The sequence below is a fragment of the Conger conger genome, chromosome 7 (assembly GCF_963514075.1).
Source record: "Conger conger chromosome 7, fConCon1.1, whole genome shotgun sequence".
NCBI classification, from domain to species: Eukaryota; Metazoa; Chordata; class Actinopteri; order Anguilliformes; family Congridae; genus Conger; species Conger conger.
Genome location: NC_083766.1, coordinates 11,153,940 through 11,172,625, shown reverse-complemented (window position 1 = coordinate 11,172,625; position 18,686 = coordinate 11,153,940). Strand labels below are relative to the sequence as shown.

Below are 18,686 nucleotides of genomic sequence, written 5' to 3'. Positions count from 1 at the left end.
TTCAGTGGTAGTAGAGCTTAATGGTGAGCTGCCATGTTGAATGTTTCACTGGAGAAAATCATAAAGTGGGCACAAAGGAGTGTGAAATAAGATGGAAAGTGAGAGTTCAGAGCACAGGGTCATGTGTGTCATGCGGAGGCAACAAAAGAAAGTGAGGAAAGAACAACTGGGACAGTGGAAAAAGGAAATGGGGGACAAGGCCTATGGACAGAAGAAGGCTGATAGCATGTAATGCAATAATGGTCATAGTGAGATTGTAACGAGATCGAAGAGGATCAGGATGGTGGTGGACTCAGCTAGAGAAATTTGGGGTATAAATCATATGAAGGGAGACAGACGCCAGGGACAGAATGCGCGTTTAGTGACGGGAGGATTTTTAAAAATAAATAAATGACGTAGTAATTCAGTAGGTGGCAGTAATCCCGTAAACCCTGCCCGAACAGTAAAGGAAGAAGAAGAGCACACCGGATATGAGTTTGAACGATTGCGCTATGGAAGGTAGTGTGTCGGACTTGGAAGTGTGCAATTTAGCATTTACTGGCCAATTTGACCAGCTAAAAAAATGCATTTTAGCTGATAAATCATTGGCCTCCAAAACAGACCAGGTAAGAGGAATGCATATATCCTGAAGGGACTTAGATTGGTAGCAAGCCAGTCACTGTCGGTGCTTACTGGTTTTATATGCCCGACCGCTTATGCAACAGCATCAGTTATGTCTGTAACGCTATTTGATTATCTGCACACTGTTTCTTCGCTAGAAAAGTATCCAGTTTGGCTGATGTGATGGCCGCGTTTTCAGTTCAAACTCGTTCAAATTAATGTATGTGCTTTTTATTTTACAGGTTCACAGAACTGCTCTGCATTGGGCATGTTCGGCCGGTCACAGTGACATAGTAGAATTTCTGCTGGACCTTGGAGTTGAGGTTAACCTTAAAGATGATGTGAGTGTAAATGTGGACATCAAGCTAATAGGGAGGTAAAGCGGATGTTTTGGGAACGATACTTCCGGTATACCGCTCCCTATTATAGAGCGGCGAAAGATAAATATGGGCGAACTACGTAGCGCTGAAGTCTTGAGTTCAAAGTATGTGTTTTATTATTTAAATACGTAGCTATATGTTGAATACTATGGGATTACCATTGGTAAAAAGTCCTGTTTTGCGTATTTACATCGCCGAGATAAACTAAAACTCAGTCTCCCATATTTATTTCCCCTTCACTGTGACAAAATTTACGCCATCCCAATGCCCGTGAGACTGGCCAGCAGAGAATAGATAACTTAATCTTTGTTGTTGTGTTTGGTACAGTCAATCAAATTATACCAGTAACAGTATACGGTATATTAAATATAAAATGCAAGTGATGACTTCATTCATAACAGTAACTGTACAATAATGATAAATACCAGTGCTAGTTCAGTTGTTTTGCTGTACAAATCAATAACTTAGACAGAGATAACCATAAATGAGTTATTTCAAAGATAGTTTGGTCCCCCGACAATTTTTAAAAATATATACAGGTCCTTAACTTTATAAGGAAAAGCCTACACCTGTGCAAATGTTTATTTATAGGTCATTTTTCCTATAGACTTCCTATTCAGCCTCAGAAAACATGCATTTACTTTCGTTTATGAGATGTTATAAAAATTCATTTTTTAAATTTTTATGTTTTACGGGACACCAATTTGAGTAGTTATATCTCCAAAAGTAAGTATTTTTAGTGTCATTTTATTTCTAAATAAGAGTGACTGATAGAACTTCCTTATTGGGTAAACAAACATGATACTGATAACATTAGCTGAGATATAATTTACATTACATTACATTACATTATTGGCATTTGGCAGATGCTCTTATCCAGAGCGACGTACAGTCGATTAGACTAAGCAGGAGACAATCCCCCCCTTCCCAGCTCAGCCCTAAATGACTTTGGCTGAGCCCCAAATGTATTTAAACCTTGGTGACACCTCTGATGGTTATACAAATATGTCTTTCAATCCAATTTACTATCATCAGGCTCTTTGTTTATTACAATTATACAAATACTGATGAACATTATAGCAGTTTAACCTGTAAGGGTAGAATGCGTGGAATGCCCCTTCCCAGCTCAGCCCCAAAGGTATTTAAACCTTGGTGATACCCCTGCATTATAAAACATTCATATGTTGCAAGTATAAACATCAATCATTCATCATTTATTTATTTATAACTCATTTTATAAATATGTTAGTTAGGGTAGTTTAAATGTTATATGAACAAAACCCACTGAGTACCAAAGCTAATTCTTAATTCTAGAAAAGTTGATTAAGGATGTCATTTGCATAACAACCTTAATCAACTCGATCAACATATCCGAAATAGAGAGTAGGGTGAAATTTCTGACTCTGATTTCCAGGCAGGTCTAAATGTGCCTGTTTTGATCAGTTCAAACAGGACCTCGATTTTTGGCACGATTCTGCAGAAAATGTCCAAATCGTATAAGAGCCCAAATCACCTTGGATCTCTGTGTGACATATTCACAAAATCATGCAATATGTCTGCTGCTACAACCACAGTCAATGGATGTCTAATAACAAACCAGGAGCATCATAATATAATAATGAATGAATGTACACAATACACATAGCACTCTAACCACAATGAATACATTGTTATTTCAAGTGTCACTAAAATATGACTTGCATGTGGATACAGTTACCTTGGCTAATTAAGTGCACTGTTAAAATGGTATGACTTTTGCTACTCTCAAACAGTTTTGCATGCTGAATAAATAGCCAAAGTTGAGACCCTTCAGTAATAATGTAGCTAACATCCAAAAGGAAGACAAGAAAAGAAACCGTGTTTCGAGTGACTTTTTCTGGGCAAAAAAAATGGAGGGAAGTAGGGTGAAACTGAAGTACAATTAGATGCCATGCATTTTTAAATATGGCGGGTGGACTTTATTTTTTTTCCAATATAAAAAATTCTACAGGTCCTGGAGTCCTGTTAAGAGGGATGTGATCATGAACACCAGTATGTACCAGCAATATATAAATAACAAAACAATGCACCCCCCTCCCTCCCAATAAACTTACAAGATTTCCAAACTTTTGAATGCAATTCACTTATGATTATCTGCTTATATAAGTACACATATCATATTATGAAATATGAAGTGTTTATAGACAAGTTCATACAGTTTAAAGCATTTTAATCATGAAGAAACTGGTTTAAGCAGGTGGTTAAGCATTATGCTTTATCATTTAGTTGTGAAGGCAAGCAAAATGATTTGGCCTTCTTCTGGACAAGCAGGTAGTCCAGCCATTTCATGGCAGCTAATCTAAATAAATGAATATTTAAACATGTAATGGATGACTTACCATTACATGCTAGGCCTGTGCGTTTATACACCTGGGCTCTCAGTATTGTGTGACTTAAATGTTTTGTTTAATTGTGAGTAATTTCCTTCACTTTCTGTTTTTCTTTGTTACAAAAGGCACGCTGGAGGCCCATACACATTGCAGCTTCTGCTGGCAGAGATGATATAGTCAAAGCCTTGATTACCAAGGGGGCCAAACTTAATTCTGTCAACCACAACGGCTGTACTCCTCTGCACTATGCTGCTTCCAAAGACCGATATGAGGTACTACAATCTACAATCTAACATGTGACTGAATAATGTGACTGTAAAGTGGCTGGTAGTGGAAATAACCATTAATCTTCACAGAGGGATGTTTCCACTACAAATCCACCAAATGTCTATTCAAATGTAAATAAATGTAAATAACTGTAATAACACATTTCAAGTCCGACATAAAATCTGTATTGAGAACAATGTCAGGGCCTGGTCTGTACTGTCTCACCATCCACCTCCCTCCTCAACCCCCTCCAAAATGTACCACCCACATGTAAATTGTATTGGAGAAGGAAGAAGACTGGGAGAGGGATATGGTTGGTACAGTGATAAAGCTGAAAAATAGCAAAATTAAAACTTTTCGATTTGAACCCTGGATGTTCTCTACTGCACATCTACATAGCTCATCACAAATCTCTTGATGAAAATCTCTACATACAAATCTCATGAAACTATGGGAGGAGATATGCAATGAGACTAAAACATTTATTGGCCATTAGGTCAGGTTGATGACATTTCTTGATGTCAGGTAATAAATTGAACTCCATCCATTTTATCCCCACATAGGAATAGATGGAAATATTTAGACTGAAATAAATCGATATTGTAGTGGATTTGATTTCCTAATTTTGCTGATGCTTAATACATGCCATAATAACCACGTACAATGTAATCTGAATCCATTAATGGATTTACCTTTCCAGTCACTTTAAATATTTTTCATGGTAGTGCGTGTAGACACTACAATTTAACTGCATTATACACTCACTGAGAACTTTATTAGGAACACCTGTACACCTACTTATTCATTATTTGATCAGCTAATTGTGTGGCAGCAGTGCAATACATACGGTCATGCAGTTACGGGTCAGGAGCTTTTGTTAATGTCTGAGAATGGCCAGACTGGTCAAAGCTGACAGGAAGGTGACTGTAACACAAATAACCACACATTACAACAGTGGTATGCAGAAGAGCATCTCTGAACACACAACGCGTCAAACCTCCAAACCAAGTGGATAGGCTGCAGCAGCTGAAGACTTAAACTAAAAACATTTTTATTTTATTTTTTTAAGTCTAGTAAACACCTAATAAAGTGTTCAGTGAGTGTATATTTTACATGACACACTTTAGCATTTTTTCCCCCTGAAAAAAGGTGAATAATATGTAAAATAAGTCCAATGTTGTAACCGGTAACTAAGCTCTTGTTCTTTCCCCAACAGATAGCTCTAATGTTGTTGGAAAATGGAGCAGATCCCAACATTACAGATAAATTAGAGTCCACTCCTTTACACAGAGCTTCTGCAAAGGGTAACTACCGATTGATTCAACTTCTCCTGAGCCAGAGTGCTTCCACTAACATCCAGGATTCAGAAGGAAACACTGCCCTGTAAGTTCCCATGAAGCAACTATTACAAATTATTTTGCAAGTGGTTCTTTTTGAAATAAGTTATCTTTGAAAGGTCATCCCCTTTAGTGCAGTATAGTTTAGTGAGTCTCTATGAATTTGCAAAGGTTTTGAATGTCCTCCCTCAGTCCTCTTTGGTGGAAATAATTTTTAAAGTTGATAGTACTATTGTGCGCACTTCTGCACTTTTTTTTTTTTTTACTATTAGTAAACTAATTTATTTGATTTTAATGGATATGGAAGAGGACCAGTATGTGCCATTTGCAGTTTCTGAATTGAACATTGGCTCTTAAGCATGCTTATCCCTTTTAATAACAATAAAGAATGTGTAAAGATATGAAAATGATTTAAAAACGAATTCTGGCCACTTTTATATTTCTTGACCTCTAATGTTGTGCAAGCGAATAACAAGACCCTGGAACATTTTACTGTGTAATACAAAAAATAATTTTACCCCAGAGAAGAACATGGGATGAAATGGACTCATAATAGACCAGGACAGAAAGCTTTTGACTTTTTAATTTTCTGCAGTCTGTGTAATACTTTGCCATACTGTCAATGCTCCCATAGTCACCTGGCGTGTGATGAAGAGCGTGTGGAGGCAGCAAAGCTTCTAGTGGAGCATGGTGCCAGCATCTACATAGAGAACAAAGAGAAGAAGACACCCCTACAGATTGCTAAAGCGGGCCTTGGGTCTTTATTGAGGAGAATAGTAGAAGGCTGAACTGTACGTTGTATGAAGAATATGGCTGGAGTACTGTAACAAACATAGCAGTAATGGCTTCATGAAGGCTTAGCTAGTATGTTTTGTAATGTAGTTCTACAGAAATTCTCCTTCGGAATTGTTGTGAATGTTTGAATGTTCAGTTTAAATGGGATGAAAAGGAATGGAAATTTTCATTCTTTCAAGAAATGTCTTTTGACCATTTTCCACAGTATTTTGTTTTTGTGTATCAAAATGGCTTCTGAAGAGTGGTGTCAAAATGAATGGAATATTAGTGTAAGGTTCTGCTTTAAAATGCAGATAAATACAGAAAGTTAAAATATGAAACCCATTTTTTGCATGAATTAATTGAGGCTGTAGGTGCAGTTGTAACCATATCCAAAATAAGATTTCGAATTCTTGTTTAAAACCAGAGAACAACAGTGGATTGTGTTCCTCACACTGAGATGACATGCAAATAATATGAAAGTTAGTACGTGACTGATTATCCTGCACGCTGTATATATTGTATATAGTTGAAGGTTGCAGAACTAGATTCGCCAAAATCTAAACCCTTTAATGTATACCCGATTATGCAAATACAGATAGATATCCACACAATCTTGTAACCAGTAATTATAACAAAATGTGACTGCAGTAGTCATATTCTTTATTAATAAATGTCACATCAGTAATGATGCTGCAACAAGGCATTTGCACAAATTAAAAATTAAAACTTGTTAAAATAAAAAGGAATAAAAAAAATTTAATCTCTATGTCAGTGATATTGGCAATGCACCACAGGCAGAACTGTCAAGGCAAATGATCAAACACAAAAGTAAAAAGTCATTTTCCTACATGGCATTTAAGTATTTACACTTGATAGTTTAAGTACAATTATTGCCAAAAATACATTCATTCATGAAATACAGGTGTAGTTTAGGTGTACGTTTTTCTGAAAGAAAAACTAAACTGGCTTCCTTGACCAATGAAAATGTTTATCAGCTCAGATGGATTTTTGGATGTAGTAACACTTTAAAGTGTGAATTTAACAAATCTACCCCTTCCCCAGATAAGCACTTTAAAAGCTTGAGTTCTCCATTTCCATTGAGAAATACTTTTGACATGATGGTCACTTCAGGGCTGGAACTACGGTTTGCCAATGTCTGCAGTGACATTTATGTATAGTTTTGGCTTTTCCAAAGAGAGCATTTTGTAGGAGCAGGAATTCAGCCCATCCGTCTTCCATACTTTTGGTGCCTGTCGCAGCAAGCGCATCCTGGAAATTCAGAAATCCAAAAATCAGCTTGAAATGTGTCAAAGTAGAAAGTTGCACCACATGCATCATCATACAATGACCTGTACACAAATATACCTAGACAAAATACTGAAAGTACAAGACGTACTTGGCCCTCATAATACCACCTTGCCGATTCCATCGGAACTCTAGTACTTAGTGTGACAACGCATTGGCCGGTTCATACAGATTAATTACCATGATAGTAGTGCAAAAGCAACCTATTGGCACATTTTTAAATGTTTATTTATTACAATCAAACTCAGCTGTTTCACCCATTAAAACTAACAACCAAACCAAAGTTTATATGCTTTCATGGATTAGCATGTTGTTTTTATATTTTTGACCAGAACTGTTAATAGTTCATTGCAGTGGAGTGTACATTGCCAGCAAGAACAGACTATTGTGGGACAGACATGTATACACGTGAGTTTTTACAAGAGTAAATAGGTCTACGTCGGCTCTTCAGCTTTTCTCAGTGGGCTGTCTAGGTCCCCCGGCTCTGTAATTTGAACACGGTATATATACTGCATTGTACTTGCTCCATTGACAGGGCACTTTGTAATAACATCCAAAAATGGTGTAGAACAGGCCTTTTCAATTATTTCCTCTTAACTTATGTTTTCCTTAACATGAAACCTGTTTTAATATCACTTCACACCTCAATTAGACTATCAAAATTAATTTAAGGCTCCAAATAAAAATATTGAAATTACACTTTCATTACGAGTAATGAAATGTCATCACTTGCGAGTAATGAAACCGTGTACACGAAAGCAACCATTTGAATATTTTGATTCATCCCTAATCCTGAACACAACATACGTCATACATTTTGAAGACAATTCAAATACTATACAATTCATTACCTGTCTTTGTTGATTTCATTGCCACTGTCTCTGTTATGGAAGACCATGGTGTAACGGGCCACGTCAGGGGGAGGTCGCAAAATTTTCATTTTTTGAAGCTCGACCCTAATACGCAACAGAGCAATTTCAATGACAATAGATCAATATTTTGATTATAGCATCAGCAGTAGCTAGCACAAGTAGTATCTCTAATTTCAGAATGTCAATTTTTTTTTTTTTATGTGTGTCAGTTACATGCTCAGTTTTCTACTCTGAATGATAAAATACTTCATTCCTGCCCCTGTAGTGTTGACTGATGGCATGCATACATTCAATGAAGTTGAAAGGAAGTTCAATAATAAGTATAACAGGAACATCTCGATTCCCAAAATAGTTCATATTTTGTGGTCAAACTATTAAACAACCAAATTCTAACACTTTAGGAGGTTCTCACCGGACACGAAGATCATCATCTTCTCCACCCCATCCCCAGTAAGTGTTGGAAAAGCCATTCACTTTTGAAAACTGCTCCTTTGTCATGGCTGTTACTCCCCCGAAGTAGCCTTTGTATCGCAACCTGGAAGAATACAAATTCAATACATAGTTAATTCTGCTTTACCAGTACTCCAGTCTCTTCATCAAGAAAGGAAGAAAATATATTTTCCTGGTTAAGAATACAAAAGCCATTTCAATTCTATGTTGAAGAATTAAATGTATTGCTGCACTTCTGTATTTCTGTAAAAAATTTAAATGAACGGGTAAATATAAATGTAAATGAGAACTATTCAGATGGCATCTTGGTTCCCTCCTATCCCCACCCCTTACTACTTTCACCTTTAGCATTCACTCAAGTTATGATAAGTTTCTTCTCATTTTATTTAATTTTTAAGATATTTTTTAGGCCTTTTTCAGCTTTATTGGACAGTATATAGAGACGGAAGAATGAGGGCGAGAGAGAGGGAAAGACATGCGACAAATTGTCAGACGGTCGGATTCGAACCGTTGACGTCGCGGCTCACAATGAGCATGCGGTCAGTGCTCTGCAGGCTGCGCCACCGAGACACCCGTTTCTTCTCATTTTAAATCGTGTAAACCACGCACTGTCAAATTAAATGTGACAGTCTACTCTGCACTTTAATCACATTCATTCTTTCATTTCCAATGTGCTGGAGTATAAAGGAAAAATAACTGTCCAAATAGCACATACAGAGAGGTATGTACATATTTGAGTAATTAACCTTGAACAATATCTACTCGGATCATTAGAAGCGTCTACACTCAGTGAGCACTTTATTAGGTAGACCTGCACACCAGCTTGTTCATGCAAATATTTAATCAGGTAATCATGTGGTAGCAATTAAATGCATAGAATTTAATGCAAACATGGTCAAGAGGTTCAGCTATTTCAGAACAAATGGAAGAAAAGTGACTTTGACCGTGAAATGATTGTTGGTGCCAGACAGGGTGGTTTTATTATCTCAGAAACTGCTGATCTCCTGGGATTTCACAAACAACAGTCTCTAGTGTTTGCAGAGAATGGTGTGAAAAACAAAAAAACATCCAGTGATCAGCAGTTCTGCGGGCGAAAAATGCTTTGTTAATGAGAGAGGTCAGAGGAGAAGGGCCAGACTGATCAAAGCTGATAGGAAGGTGACAGGAACGCAAATAACCACACGTTACAACAGTGGTATGCTGAACAGCATCTCTGAACACACAACACATCAAAACTCTAAGTGGATAGGCTACAGTAGTAAAAGACCAGTAAGTCTAAAACATAAGTCTAATTAACACCTAACAAAATGCTCAGCGAGTGATAATTGGCAGGGTGCTCAAAATAGTGCTGCTAGATTTAAGTTAGACTAAGCACAATTATAAGAATAAAAACATAATAAAAATAAGGAGAGAATAATAAAAGCAGTGTTGCTAGATAGAAGCAAGATTAAAAATGTAGGTTTTAGGGGCATAATAATTAAAAGCGGCATCCTTAATTTTATTTTGTGAACCATGGGGAACAATGAATAAGCCAGCTACATATGACCTGAGGGCTCGTGAAGGGACATAAAACAACAGAGTCTGAAATGTGAGGAGGAGCTAAACCATTCTAAAAGATACAGGGAGCCAAATGCAGTGCAGCTAAAACAGGATTAATATGCTCGCTTCCTTGTTTTTCTTAAGTCTCACAGCACAGTTCTGAATTAATTGTAATCTTTCTATTTACTTTTTTGGAAAAACAGCATTGCAAAAGTCCAGCCTACTTGAAATAAAAGCATGGACTAACTTTTCAGAATCCTGTCTTGATAAAAAATGGCTGTACCATGGTAATATTTCTCAGGTGGAAGAAAGCAGTCTTGGTCACCTTCTTCATGTGTGGTTTAAAACCTTTATCAGAGTCTAAAATTATATCCAGGCTTGTTACTTTGATTTAACCTGGGGAGCCATATTCCCTACCTGTTAAAAGGTGTCTCTCTTTTGGCTTTGGAGCCAACTAAAAGTTTCTCTGTCTTATCTTCGTTTAACTTTAAAATAATTGTTGCTCATCCACTGATTAATTCCAGGCAGACAGGTAGTCAGGGAACATACTGTATTAGGATCATTTGGCTCAACTGCAATGCTTAGTTATCAGCATAGCTATGGAAATGAACATTGTGTTCTCTGATGACATGACCTAAGGGAAGCATATATAATGAAAAAATTAGGGGACCAAGGCAGTTCCCTTGTGTAACACCAAAAGATGTCCTATTTTTCTGATGTGATCTCCAAGATTAATATGAAATTGTCTCCCTGTCATATATGTTTAGAACCAGTTATGAGCGCATCCAGAGAAACCAACCCAGTTTTCAAGACGATTAATTAGAATATAGTGGTCAATTGTGTCAAAAGCTGCACTCAAATCTAAAAGCAGTCTCTGTACTGTGATTAGGTCTAAAATGTGACTGGAACTTCTCTAAAGTACTATTTTCATTCAGAAAGATGGTAAGTTGATTAAAAACTACCCTTTAAAGTATCTTGCGCATGAACGGTAATTAATTGATATATGTCTGTAGTTGCTTAGGACACTAGAATCAAAATTTGATTTCTAAAAAAAAAAGTTTTAAAAGCCTTGGAAAAATTCTAGTCTCCAGAAATGTGTTGACTATCTTTAGAGCAGTTGTGGAGACACTCTTAAAAATATTCCCCTTGACTGGGATGACAATGACTGTGCAAATATGTAATTACACAACCAACCAATAAATAATAAGACAAGACAAACAGGTTGGGACCTTTCCCCTGTGCCTCCCTCGAGTGGGGTGACACTGATTGTTCAGAATGACAAGACAAGACCAACACTTTGGGGCCCTTCGCCTCTGCCTTGCCATCAAACAAAGGTTATCATGTTTCTCTGGCACGAATCCAAGACGAATGTAAAATCTCATTCCTGTAATACATGTTCAAAACCAGTTTAGAACGAAGAGAGTCCAACCCAGCTCTCAAGACCATTTAATAGGCTTAGTGTTAAACGCCGCTATTAAATCCAGAAGAGCCAGAATTAAAACTTCATTTGCATCAGTACAGATCAACGCCTTTTTCAAGCCGCATCGTCGTACTGGGTGCCTTGTTGGTATGTGGCGGCAGCCCAATTATGCCACTCCCTCGCACGTAGGCCATACTCGGCTTTGGCAACCGGGGCGTGAATCCCCATTCCTCGGTGTGCAACTGCAACGAACTGATATCTGCGAGGTCGTGATGCCATAGCCGTGTGACACGACCATAACAATTTCATCTTTTGAGCAGCTCATATCACATGGATCAAAAGAACTTACAATCTCAGGCAACTCACTTTCTGCAGCAGCATTTACGAACCAATTTTGAACCGTAAACTAGTTTCGGTTTCAACTTCAAAGAACACAATGATCAGAAATAAGAATGAGACACAACAGTGAACCCCTTTGACACTACCGGGTCAAGGCTGTTCCCATGCTGATGGATGGCCTCAGTGACAGAGTAACAGAGTTTGAAGTACATTCATGAATTCCATAGGCTTAGTCTGCATTGTTAATATGGATGTGCAAATCCCCAATTAAAATGATTCTGTCATATTTGGTGATTAATATAATGATGTGTACAATAAGGATGAAGTAATAAGACAAGACAAACAGGGCCCTTTCCCCGAGCCTCCCTCGAGTGGGATGCAAATATGAAAATACACAACCTAATAAATAGTCTAGTAAATACCTATTAAAGTGCTCGCTGAGGATATTAACGAAATGTAGAACAGTTCTTTTAATTATTTGTTGGGACACATATATTGAAACAGGCAGGTGTGAAAGCTATCCAAGACTTTTATACATGTGCTGCACTATCGGCACAAGATATTTTAAGATACTCACTGATATCCTGTGACATTCCTTCCCACCACAAGGTGTTTTGGATCTTGTTCACACATATAGAGATTGTAGTCATTCTCCGGAACCAGGTCCACGTCGTGAAAAATGAAGCAGTTCCAGTTGTAGTCCTTCAGAGCCTCCAGGAACCCCACGTTCAGCAGCTTGGCTCGGTTGAATGTTGCATTTCCAGTCTTTCACAGAGAAAAAACACCATCAAACAGTAGTTTGGAACATAGTCATGTGCTCCTGGTGAGTTTTGTCAAATGGGTGCCCTTTCTTCAGCTCATTCTCACACAGGTACAAGTCGTGATGGAAACAAGAGGCACACAAACCAATTCTAATTTTAAATATTAACAAATAAGAGTTCAGATAAAATAAATCCAAGTTGGAACCAACTAAACAAGGCTACCACTGCAACCCACCAAAAATGCATGGAATCTATCATTCAAATTTCCAACACATTATGTGACACATCACATCAGCAATAAAACATTGCATTGACAGCTTGTCTTGATTGGAATGTACTGGAGCCATTTTGACTGTATCTGCAAGACATTTAAAAGTCATTAGCACGCTCAGAGCTATTTGTGCGTCTATTTTCAGAAATACAGCCCATCGACAAAACACAGCATGAAACTACTGCAGTCCACAAAATTATCAGAACGTGTGGAAGCGAGGCAAGAGGAACAATTCCACTTACACTCTGACTGTAAACACCTTCATTTGAAAGAAATGTGGTGCACTCGACTCCATATTGTTTTCTACAACTTCCGTTCCTCTGAATAACAGTTTCCTACTTCACAGTCCAGAGCAACTGTATTTCTTCAGCCTACACCACTCATTTTTACAACAAAACACATATAATAGATTTATTTCCTTTAATATACGTGTGGTGTTAATCATTGATTAGACTTAGGATGTCATAACTTGAAAGCAGACTCAAGTTATGACATTCTTTAAAATGATTCATAAGACAATCATCTTTATACCCTGAAGGTGTACCGCTCAAATAAAATTTAAATTAAAAAAAAATATTTAACATTTTCTATTGGGATGGTCACTCAAAGAGTCATCAAATGTCATGCAGGGAGTTTTCACTGCCATTTACCTCAGGTATTTTTGACCCTGAGGACAACAAAGGTTAAACACAGCTCGCTAACCATTGCATTACATAGAAAAACCAAGCAGGTAGTGTTGCAAAAGAATGGTACCTGGTGAATTACGTAGATACCATAATGTAATTGCTGTCTCTGCAGGAAAGGATGCAAGTGATGTAGGAGATAGAGAAGATGTTTCTCCCGGTTGCGATGGGGAATGAGAATGGCCACGCTCTGCTGGGCTATGCACTCCGCGGGTTGGTACTGACCTTCCACCACTTTGCTATTCTCCCCCTCCACCTCCTTGAGTGTTAAGGAGGAGTCGAAGGAGAGCTTCAGGGCACCCTCTGCATAAAAACATTTCATAAATTAAGGGATTGAATGAGCCCACTGATCACCCTTAGTGGAGGAGCCACACTCACTGCACTACTGTGCAACATGGCAGTGCCCGTAAACTTGATTTCTGTGGCTTCAAAACGTTTTTCACTAGCCCGTGGACAGTCAGTGGAACTCGGTCCACAACACCTTCCCTGAAGACACTACCACAACCGAATGTTTCTCCGCTAGAAATTAATCTCAGCAAATACAGATACAAAATTGCCTCTCTGAGCACCCATAACAGGAGTGAACTTTTTGCACTATATTGTTATTTTTCAGAATTAGTTGTTAGAAAGATAGTTGTTAAAAGAATACAAAGAAACATTTGTTAACTAAAGCTAGAGAACTCCCTGGCTTGAGTCAAGATACTGCACTCCATGGCACATCCTTTGCAGACCGCTACTTAGACAATCTCTTCCCAAAGTGCACATAATAGGAGTTGACAGGAGTTGAATGATAAATCAGATTTATCTGCGGTCATCAATCATCATTCCAATGTGACTGGCCCATCAGATGACAGTAAATGTATTAGAGATTACATAGAATACTTACGAAGTAATCTGGATGGCAATGGACAGTGCCGTCGAGGTGAAGAGAAAGTGACAGGATGGGAGCTACCATGAGATGTAGCTGCCTTGGAGGTCTTTTCTTTGAGGACAATATGCTGGACATTTGACTGGGTCTCAGATGGCCATAGTGCATCCTGCACCGTTTCACTGCCAGAAATAGCAATCCATGCCAAAACAGACAATCCCAGCAGTACAAGCAGCAAGTATTTAGCCTTTCTGAAGAACTTACACAATGTCACGCACATCTTCATTGCCAGGTCTTTTCAAGAATATTAATAAAAGGGTAACAAGGAGCACATAACCTCAGCTGGTGGCATGTGAATATTATCCAAACAATAAATAAATAAAGGTCCAAACAAGACATGCAGAGCAAGATCACTGTTGTGGGCTTATTAATCAGTCACCCAGTAATCCATACAAATGACGTGAATAAAAGTCTGTTTTCTTGATGCACTGACAGGTTTGCCAGCAAACATAGTACAGGACGAATTTTGCTTTGGGTAGACTTCTGTGAAAAGGATGAATAAGCCTCTGGAATGTAAAACGCCACAATCTGCAAAAAATTAAAGCAACGAATTAACTCACCTCACATATGATTATATAGATAATTACACCACTACCTTACCACCTGCTCGCTCATAACAACGACCTTATATACATAGTGTCAACATATCAATGCAGAAATAACAAAACCAAGAAACGTGACACCATGCCCCTGCTGTGACAATGTAGAATGTGCCGGGAGGTTCCTTACATTTCCTCACTCGGTATATTCTTCAATTTCAGGCTGACACGTCATACAAAGAATCGTGTTACATCTTCCAAAGAAAGCTCCGATTCAGTAATAAATACCTGGACATTTATAAAGAATATTTAGATTTAATTTTTCAAATCACATAACTTCTTATTGACCCATCGGCGTATAACGTTAAACAGAAAATGTTTCCAAGAGCACCACTCGCTTTCATGACCAATAAATAAGAAATTACTTCCAAATGAGCTTTGGTTTTCGTGTATATGTTAAGTAAGATTCTTTCATTAAAAAAAAAACTTGGTACGAGTCACATACGCAATCCATTTCAGCATACAGTGACATGGTAATGGTGCTCCCCTGTGACAGTATGATGGGGAAGCTGTTGCTAACGAGAAACCGTTATCTAATCTAATGTTAGATTAGATAAGAGTTTTGCCTGCATCACAGAGTGCAAAACTGTAACATCAGTAGTTGTGGATTGGGTGCTGTTCGGAACATCGTGAACTAATGTACAGGCAAGTTGTGTGGTTATTTGTAGTTCTCTGTAAATATTGGTCCAATTCACATGAATCCAAGTGTTTTAGTAAATGGTAGCCAATAAGCAATCATAAACCACATTCCTCAACAGAAAACTACAATTGAACGGATGTTAAGTTATGGTGGAGGCGACGCTTCCCCGTGTTCTGTTCGGAATAGTGAGTTTACGTTACGCCAAAGATTTTCAACTTTTCGACTAAGTTAGCTTGAATATTATACAACACAGTACTAGACTAATTCACAGATAGACTACGCTTTATCGAAGCTAGCTAGCTAGTTAGCTAGCTTGCTAACTTGCCCATCTGCATAAAAATGATCAAGATAACCATGTGAAATAACAGTTAAGTAATCATGCAATACCTGCAGATATCTTACCTTTCGATCATACACAATTTCGCTGTAGCCTAGGTCTAGATAGCATAACATTTTCAGCATGTGTTTTGCCTATATAGGCGGCTGAAACAGCTAGTTAAATTTCAATTGCCCATAGCTAGCGAGGTTCGGTAAAAACAAACGTTAATTTGCTAAATAATGATATAATGATACATTCATACTTTACTTTAGCAATTCCTGCCAAATAACAATGGTAAGAAAATGTTACGACACATGCTAAATTGTGACAAGAAAAATAAGGACGCTAGACTTAACTATAAATAAAATATTAACGGTGGACACATCACCTACTGTTTTACCTTGCAATAAACCGGTCCTTGGAGACCGTCTCCCGTGAGAGGCGATGTGGAGTTTTCTGTATTCTTTTCTTTCTCTTTGGTTTTGTTGACCTAAACGACTACAGCGGATACGCCCACAAAAACGTCATAATCTCTCCAGGCTCAACCACCGAGGGGGGAAAGTCGGCAGAAACTATTGGAAATGACAGAAGCGGTCGGCTACACGTCTTTAATAAGCACAGAATGTGGTAATATATTAATATCGATTTTCTAAATACCAGAAAGTTGCCATGTGGCTTACCGCGCAGAAAGCGTGTTTAAAACGCGGATTTGCACTTTTATTTAACTGATCATTTAAATAAGCCCGTGGCTAACTAAATAATGCTAGGCTAAAACGATTAGCCTAGAAAATGAAATCGTTTATATACAACTTAACGCAAAACCTACTATGATCAACTGAGTAGTCTGGGTAGTTAGTCTACTATTCATTGCTATTATGTATCATACATGTAATTGATGTGGGATTTAATAAAACAGAAAGACAAGATGCCCCTCATGATTGAGTTGGATCAACTGCCTACTATGTAACAGCATAAGGACAGCACCAGAGTGCTTTCCGTTATTTTTTCTTTCTTTCTTTTTTTTTCCCAAAATACCTCTGCTGGTATTTAAAGATAACGTTTGAATGCAATTTGCTGAGATTATTATTTATTAAAATAGTAAAATGGCAATTATCTACGATATCTACCTATTCAGACGCAAGTTTGCTTTCTCCCTCAGAAGAGGAGTCATACATGCCTATGAAGCGTTGCCGACTCCATCTATGTGTAAGGTGCATACACCGCCACCTACTGTGCTGGAGTATTATTTCTCATCTCCATATACTGTATGTCTTTAAAGAACTTCCATTCCAAAACTTACTCTTTTCCCTCTCTATTTCCACATTCTAGGTATATTTCCCTGGCGTCTGACATCCTCCAAACCCTTTCGCCAAAATGCCCTGAATTTCATCCCCTTTCCGTCTTCCATCTCTCACACTGCATTGCTCAGGCTTCATGCTTTCTCCCACAGTGAAAACATATTGGCTGGTCTTTTCTTTTTTTGCACTCCTCAGAACTAGAAGGGAAAGAACTCAGTCTTTCCCTTCTACATCTGTGAACCATTTTCCTGCTGCCACATGCCCATAGTTCCGACACCAATAACACCTCAGTGGAATCCTCTGAAGTTTTCTGTCTTTTTTCCCATGTCTTGTAGAAACATCACAACCATAGGTAGACTATGAATGTTATCAAAGTATCTCTGGCTGTTTTCATTTGGTTTTTCTGAAGCTTGCCAAAAAAGATGGTGTTTTGAGGAACCAGAGCGGCTTTCTCTGGTGTGTAAATGTACTTTTAGAATGAAGATTTATTTGTAATTTTGATTGTAACTTGGAATGCAATTCATGACTTTTTTATTTGATGTCATTCGTTTGTAGCAGGGAGCTTGTATGTATATACAGAGGCTTCAGAAAGTATTCTGATCTCTTGAGTTTTTTTGTTGTAGATTTAATTTTAAATGGATAAAATTGGCATTTTTGCCAATCAATCTACACTCAATAACTCATAATAACAAAGTAAAAACTGTGCAAAGTGCAAATTTATTACAAATCATTTATGTAAGTATTCAGATCGATAATTCAGTACTTAGAAAAAGGCCCTTTGGCAGCAATTACAGCTTCAAGTCTTCTTTGGCAAGTCTCTACAAGCTTTGCACACCTGAATGTGGGCAGTTTATCCCATTCTTCCTGGCATGATTTGGGTCACCGCTTCGTCACGGAAGTTAGCCTGCTTATGTTACTAGTGGATGCGTCTAGGTGACAGTGTTACGTTTAATTTAGATATTACAAATAACAAAACGCATAACGTTACTATTAAGCGTAGGCTATGATATTTGGTGTACCAGGCAGACGTAATAGTTCAAATAAAACAAACCATTAAAATGACATTTTTATTTTACAACGTAGCTAAATATATATATTTAATCGATACATGCAATATATATTTACATACATATATATTTAATCTTAATTTTCCACCCTTTATCGGCGGCTGGCACCCTTGTCCAGCCCACTTTGCTGAGGGGCGCTAATGCTGTGCACAAATTAAAAATTCAATAGAAAAGGAAACAGGATGAGAACGATAACCGATTTACTTATTGCCTACTTGGACGCGCTTGCGACATGCATTTGAGGCTTGTAATTGCGATTTCTTCGAGAAACGCTCCAAAAAGTGCAGGAGAAATCTGTAGCATCTCGCAGATCTTAGCTCGCACGTCGCAACTTTCGTCAAACGAGCCCCTGGTGGTTCCAAACTTCTTCCATTTCACATTTATTGAGGCCACTGCGCTCCTGGGAACACTCAAAGTTTTCAAAATGGTTTTATAGCCTTGCCCGGATCTATGCCATGGCACAAT

The 18,686-nt window shown here is 37.9% G+C and overlaps 2 protein-coding genes and 1 long non-coding RNA gene across 5 annotated transcripts; 2 read left to right on the top strand and 1 right to left on the bottom strand.

The window, feature by feature from the left end:
• The first annotated feature begins 419 nt into the window (after positions 1-419).
• Positions 420-8,649, top strand: psmd10 (proteasome 26S subunit, non-ATPase 10). The gene is made up of 5 exons (XM_061248322.1): positions 420-605; positions 843-941; positions 3,475-3,621; positions 4,833-4,999; positions 5,588-8,649. The coding sequence occupies exons 1-5, from the start codon at positions 471-473 to the stop codon at positions 5,739-5,741; spliced, it is 702 nt and encodes a 233-aa protein (XP_061104306.1). The 5' UTR covers positions 420-470; the 3' UTR covers positions 5,742-8,649.
• On the bottom strand, positions 6,374-16,504 carry b4galt4 (UDP-Gal:betaGlcNAc beta 1,4- galactosyltransferase, polypeptide 4). 2 transcript variants are annotated; one of them, XM_061248320.1, is made up of 7 exons: positions 16,257-16,504; positions 14,257-14,826; positions 13,441-13,673; positions 12,233-12,420; positions 8,320-8,442; positions 7,887-7,991; positions 6,374-6,999 (listed from the first exon to the last, which is right to left on the bottom strand). In XM_061248320.1, the coding sequence occupies exons 2-7, from the start codon at positions 14,522-14,524 to the stop codon at positions 6,870-6,872; spliced, it is 1,047 nt and encodes a 348-aa protein (XP_061104304.1). In that variant the 5' UTR covers positions 14,525-14,826; positions 16,257-16,504; the 3' UTR covers positions 6,374-6,869. The 2 variants fall into 2 exon arrangements, with proteins under 2 accessions (XP_061104304.1, XP_061104305.1); XM_061248321.1 differs by lacking the exon at positions 16,257-16,504 and adding an exon at positions 15,940-15,958.
• LOC133132687 (uncharacterized) lies at positions 16,410-18,175 on the top strand. 2 transcript variants are annotated; one of them, XR_009709163.1, is made up of 3 exons: positions 16,410-16,483; positions 17,016-17,067; positions 17,186-18,175. It is a non-coding gene; the product is annotated as an uncharacterized LOC133132687 (long non-coding RNA). The 2 variants fall into 2 exon arrangements; XR_009709162.1 differs by having other exon boundaries at positions 16,411-16,483; positions 16,992-17,067.
• The last annotated feature ends 511 nt before the right edge of the window (positions 18,176-18,686 follow it).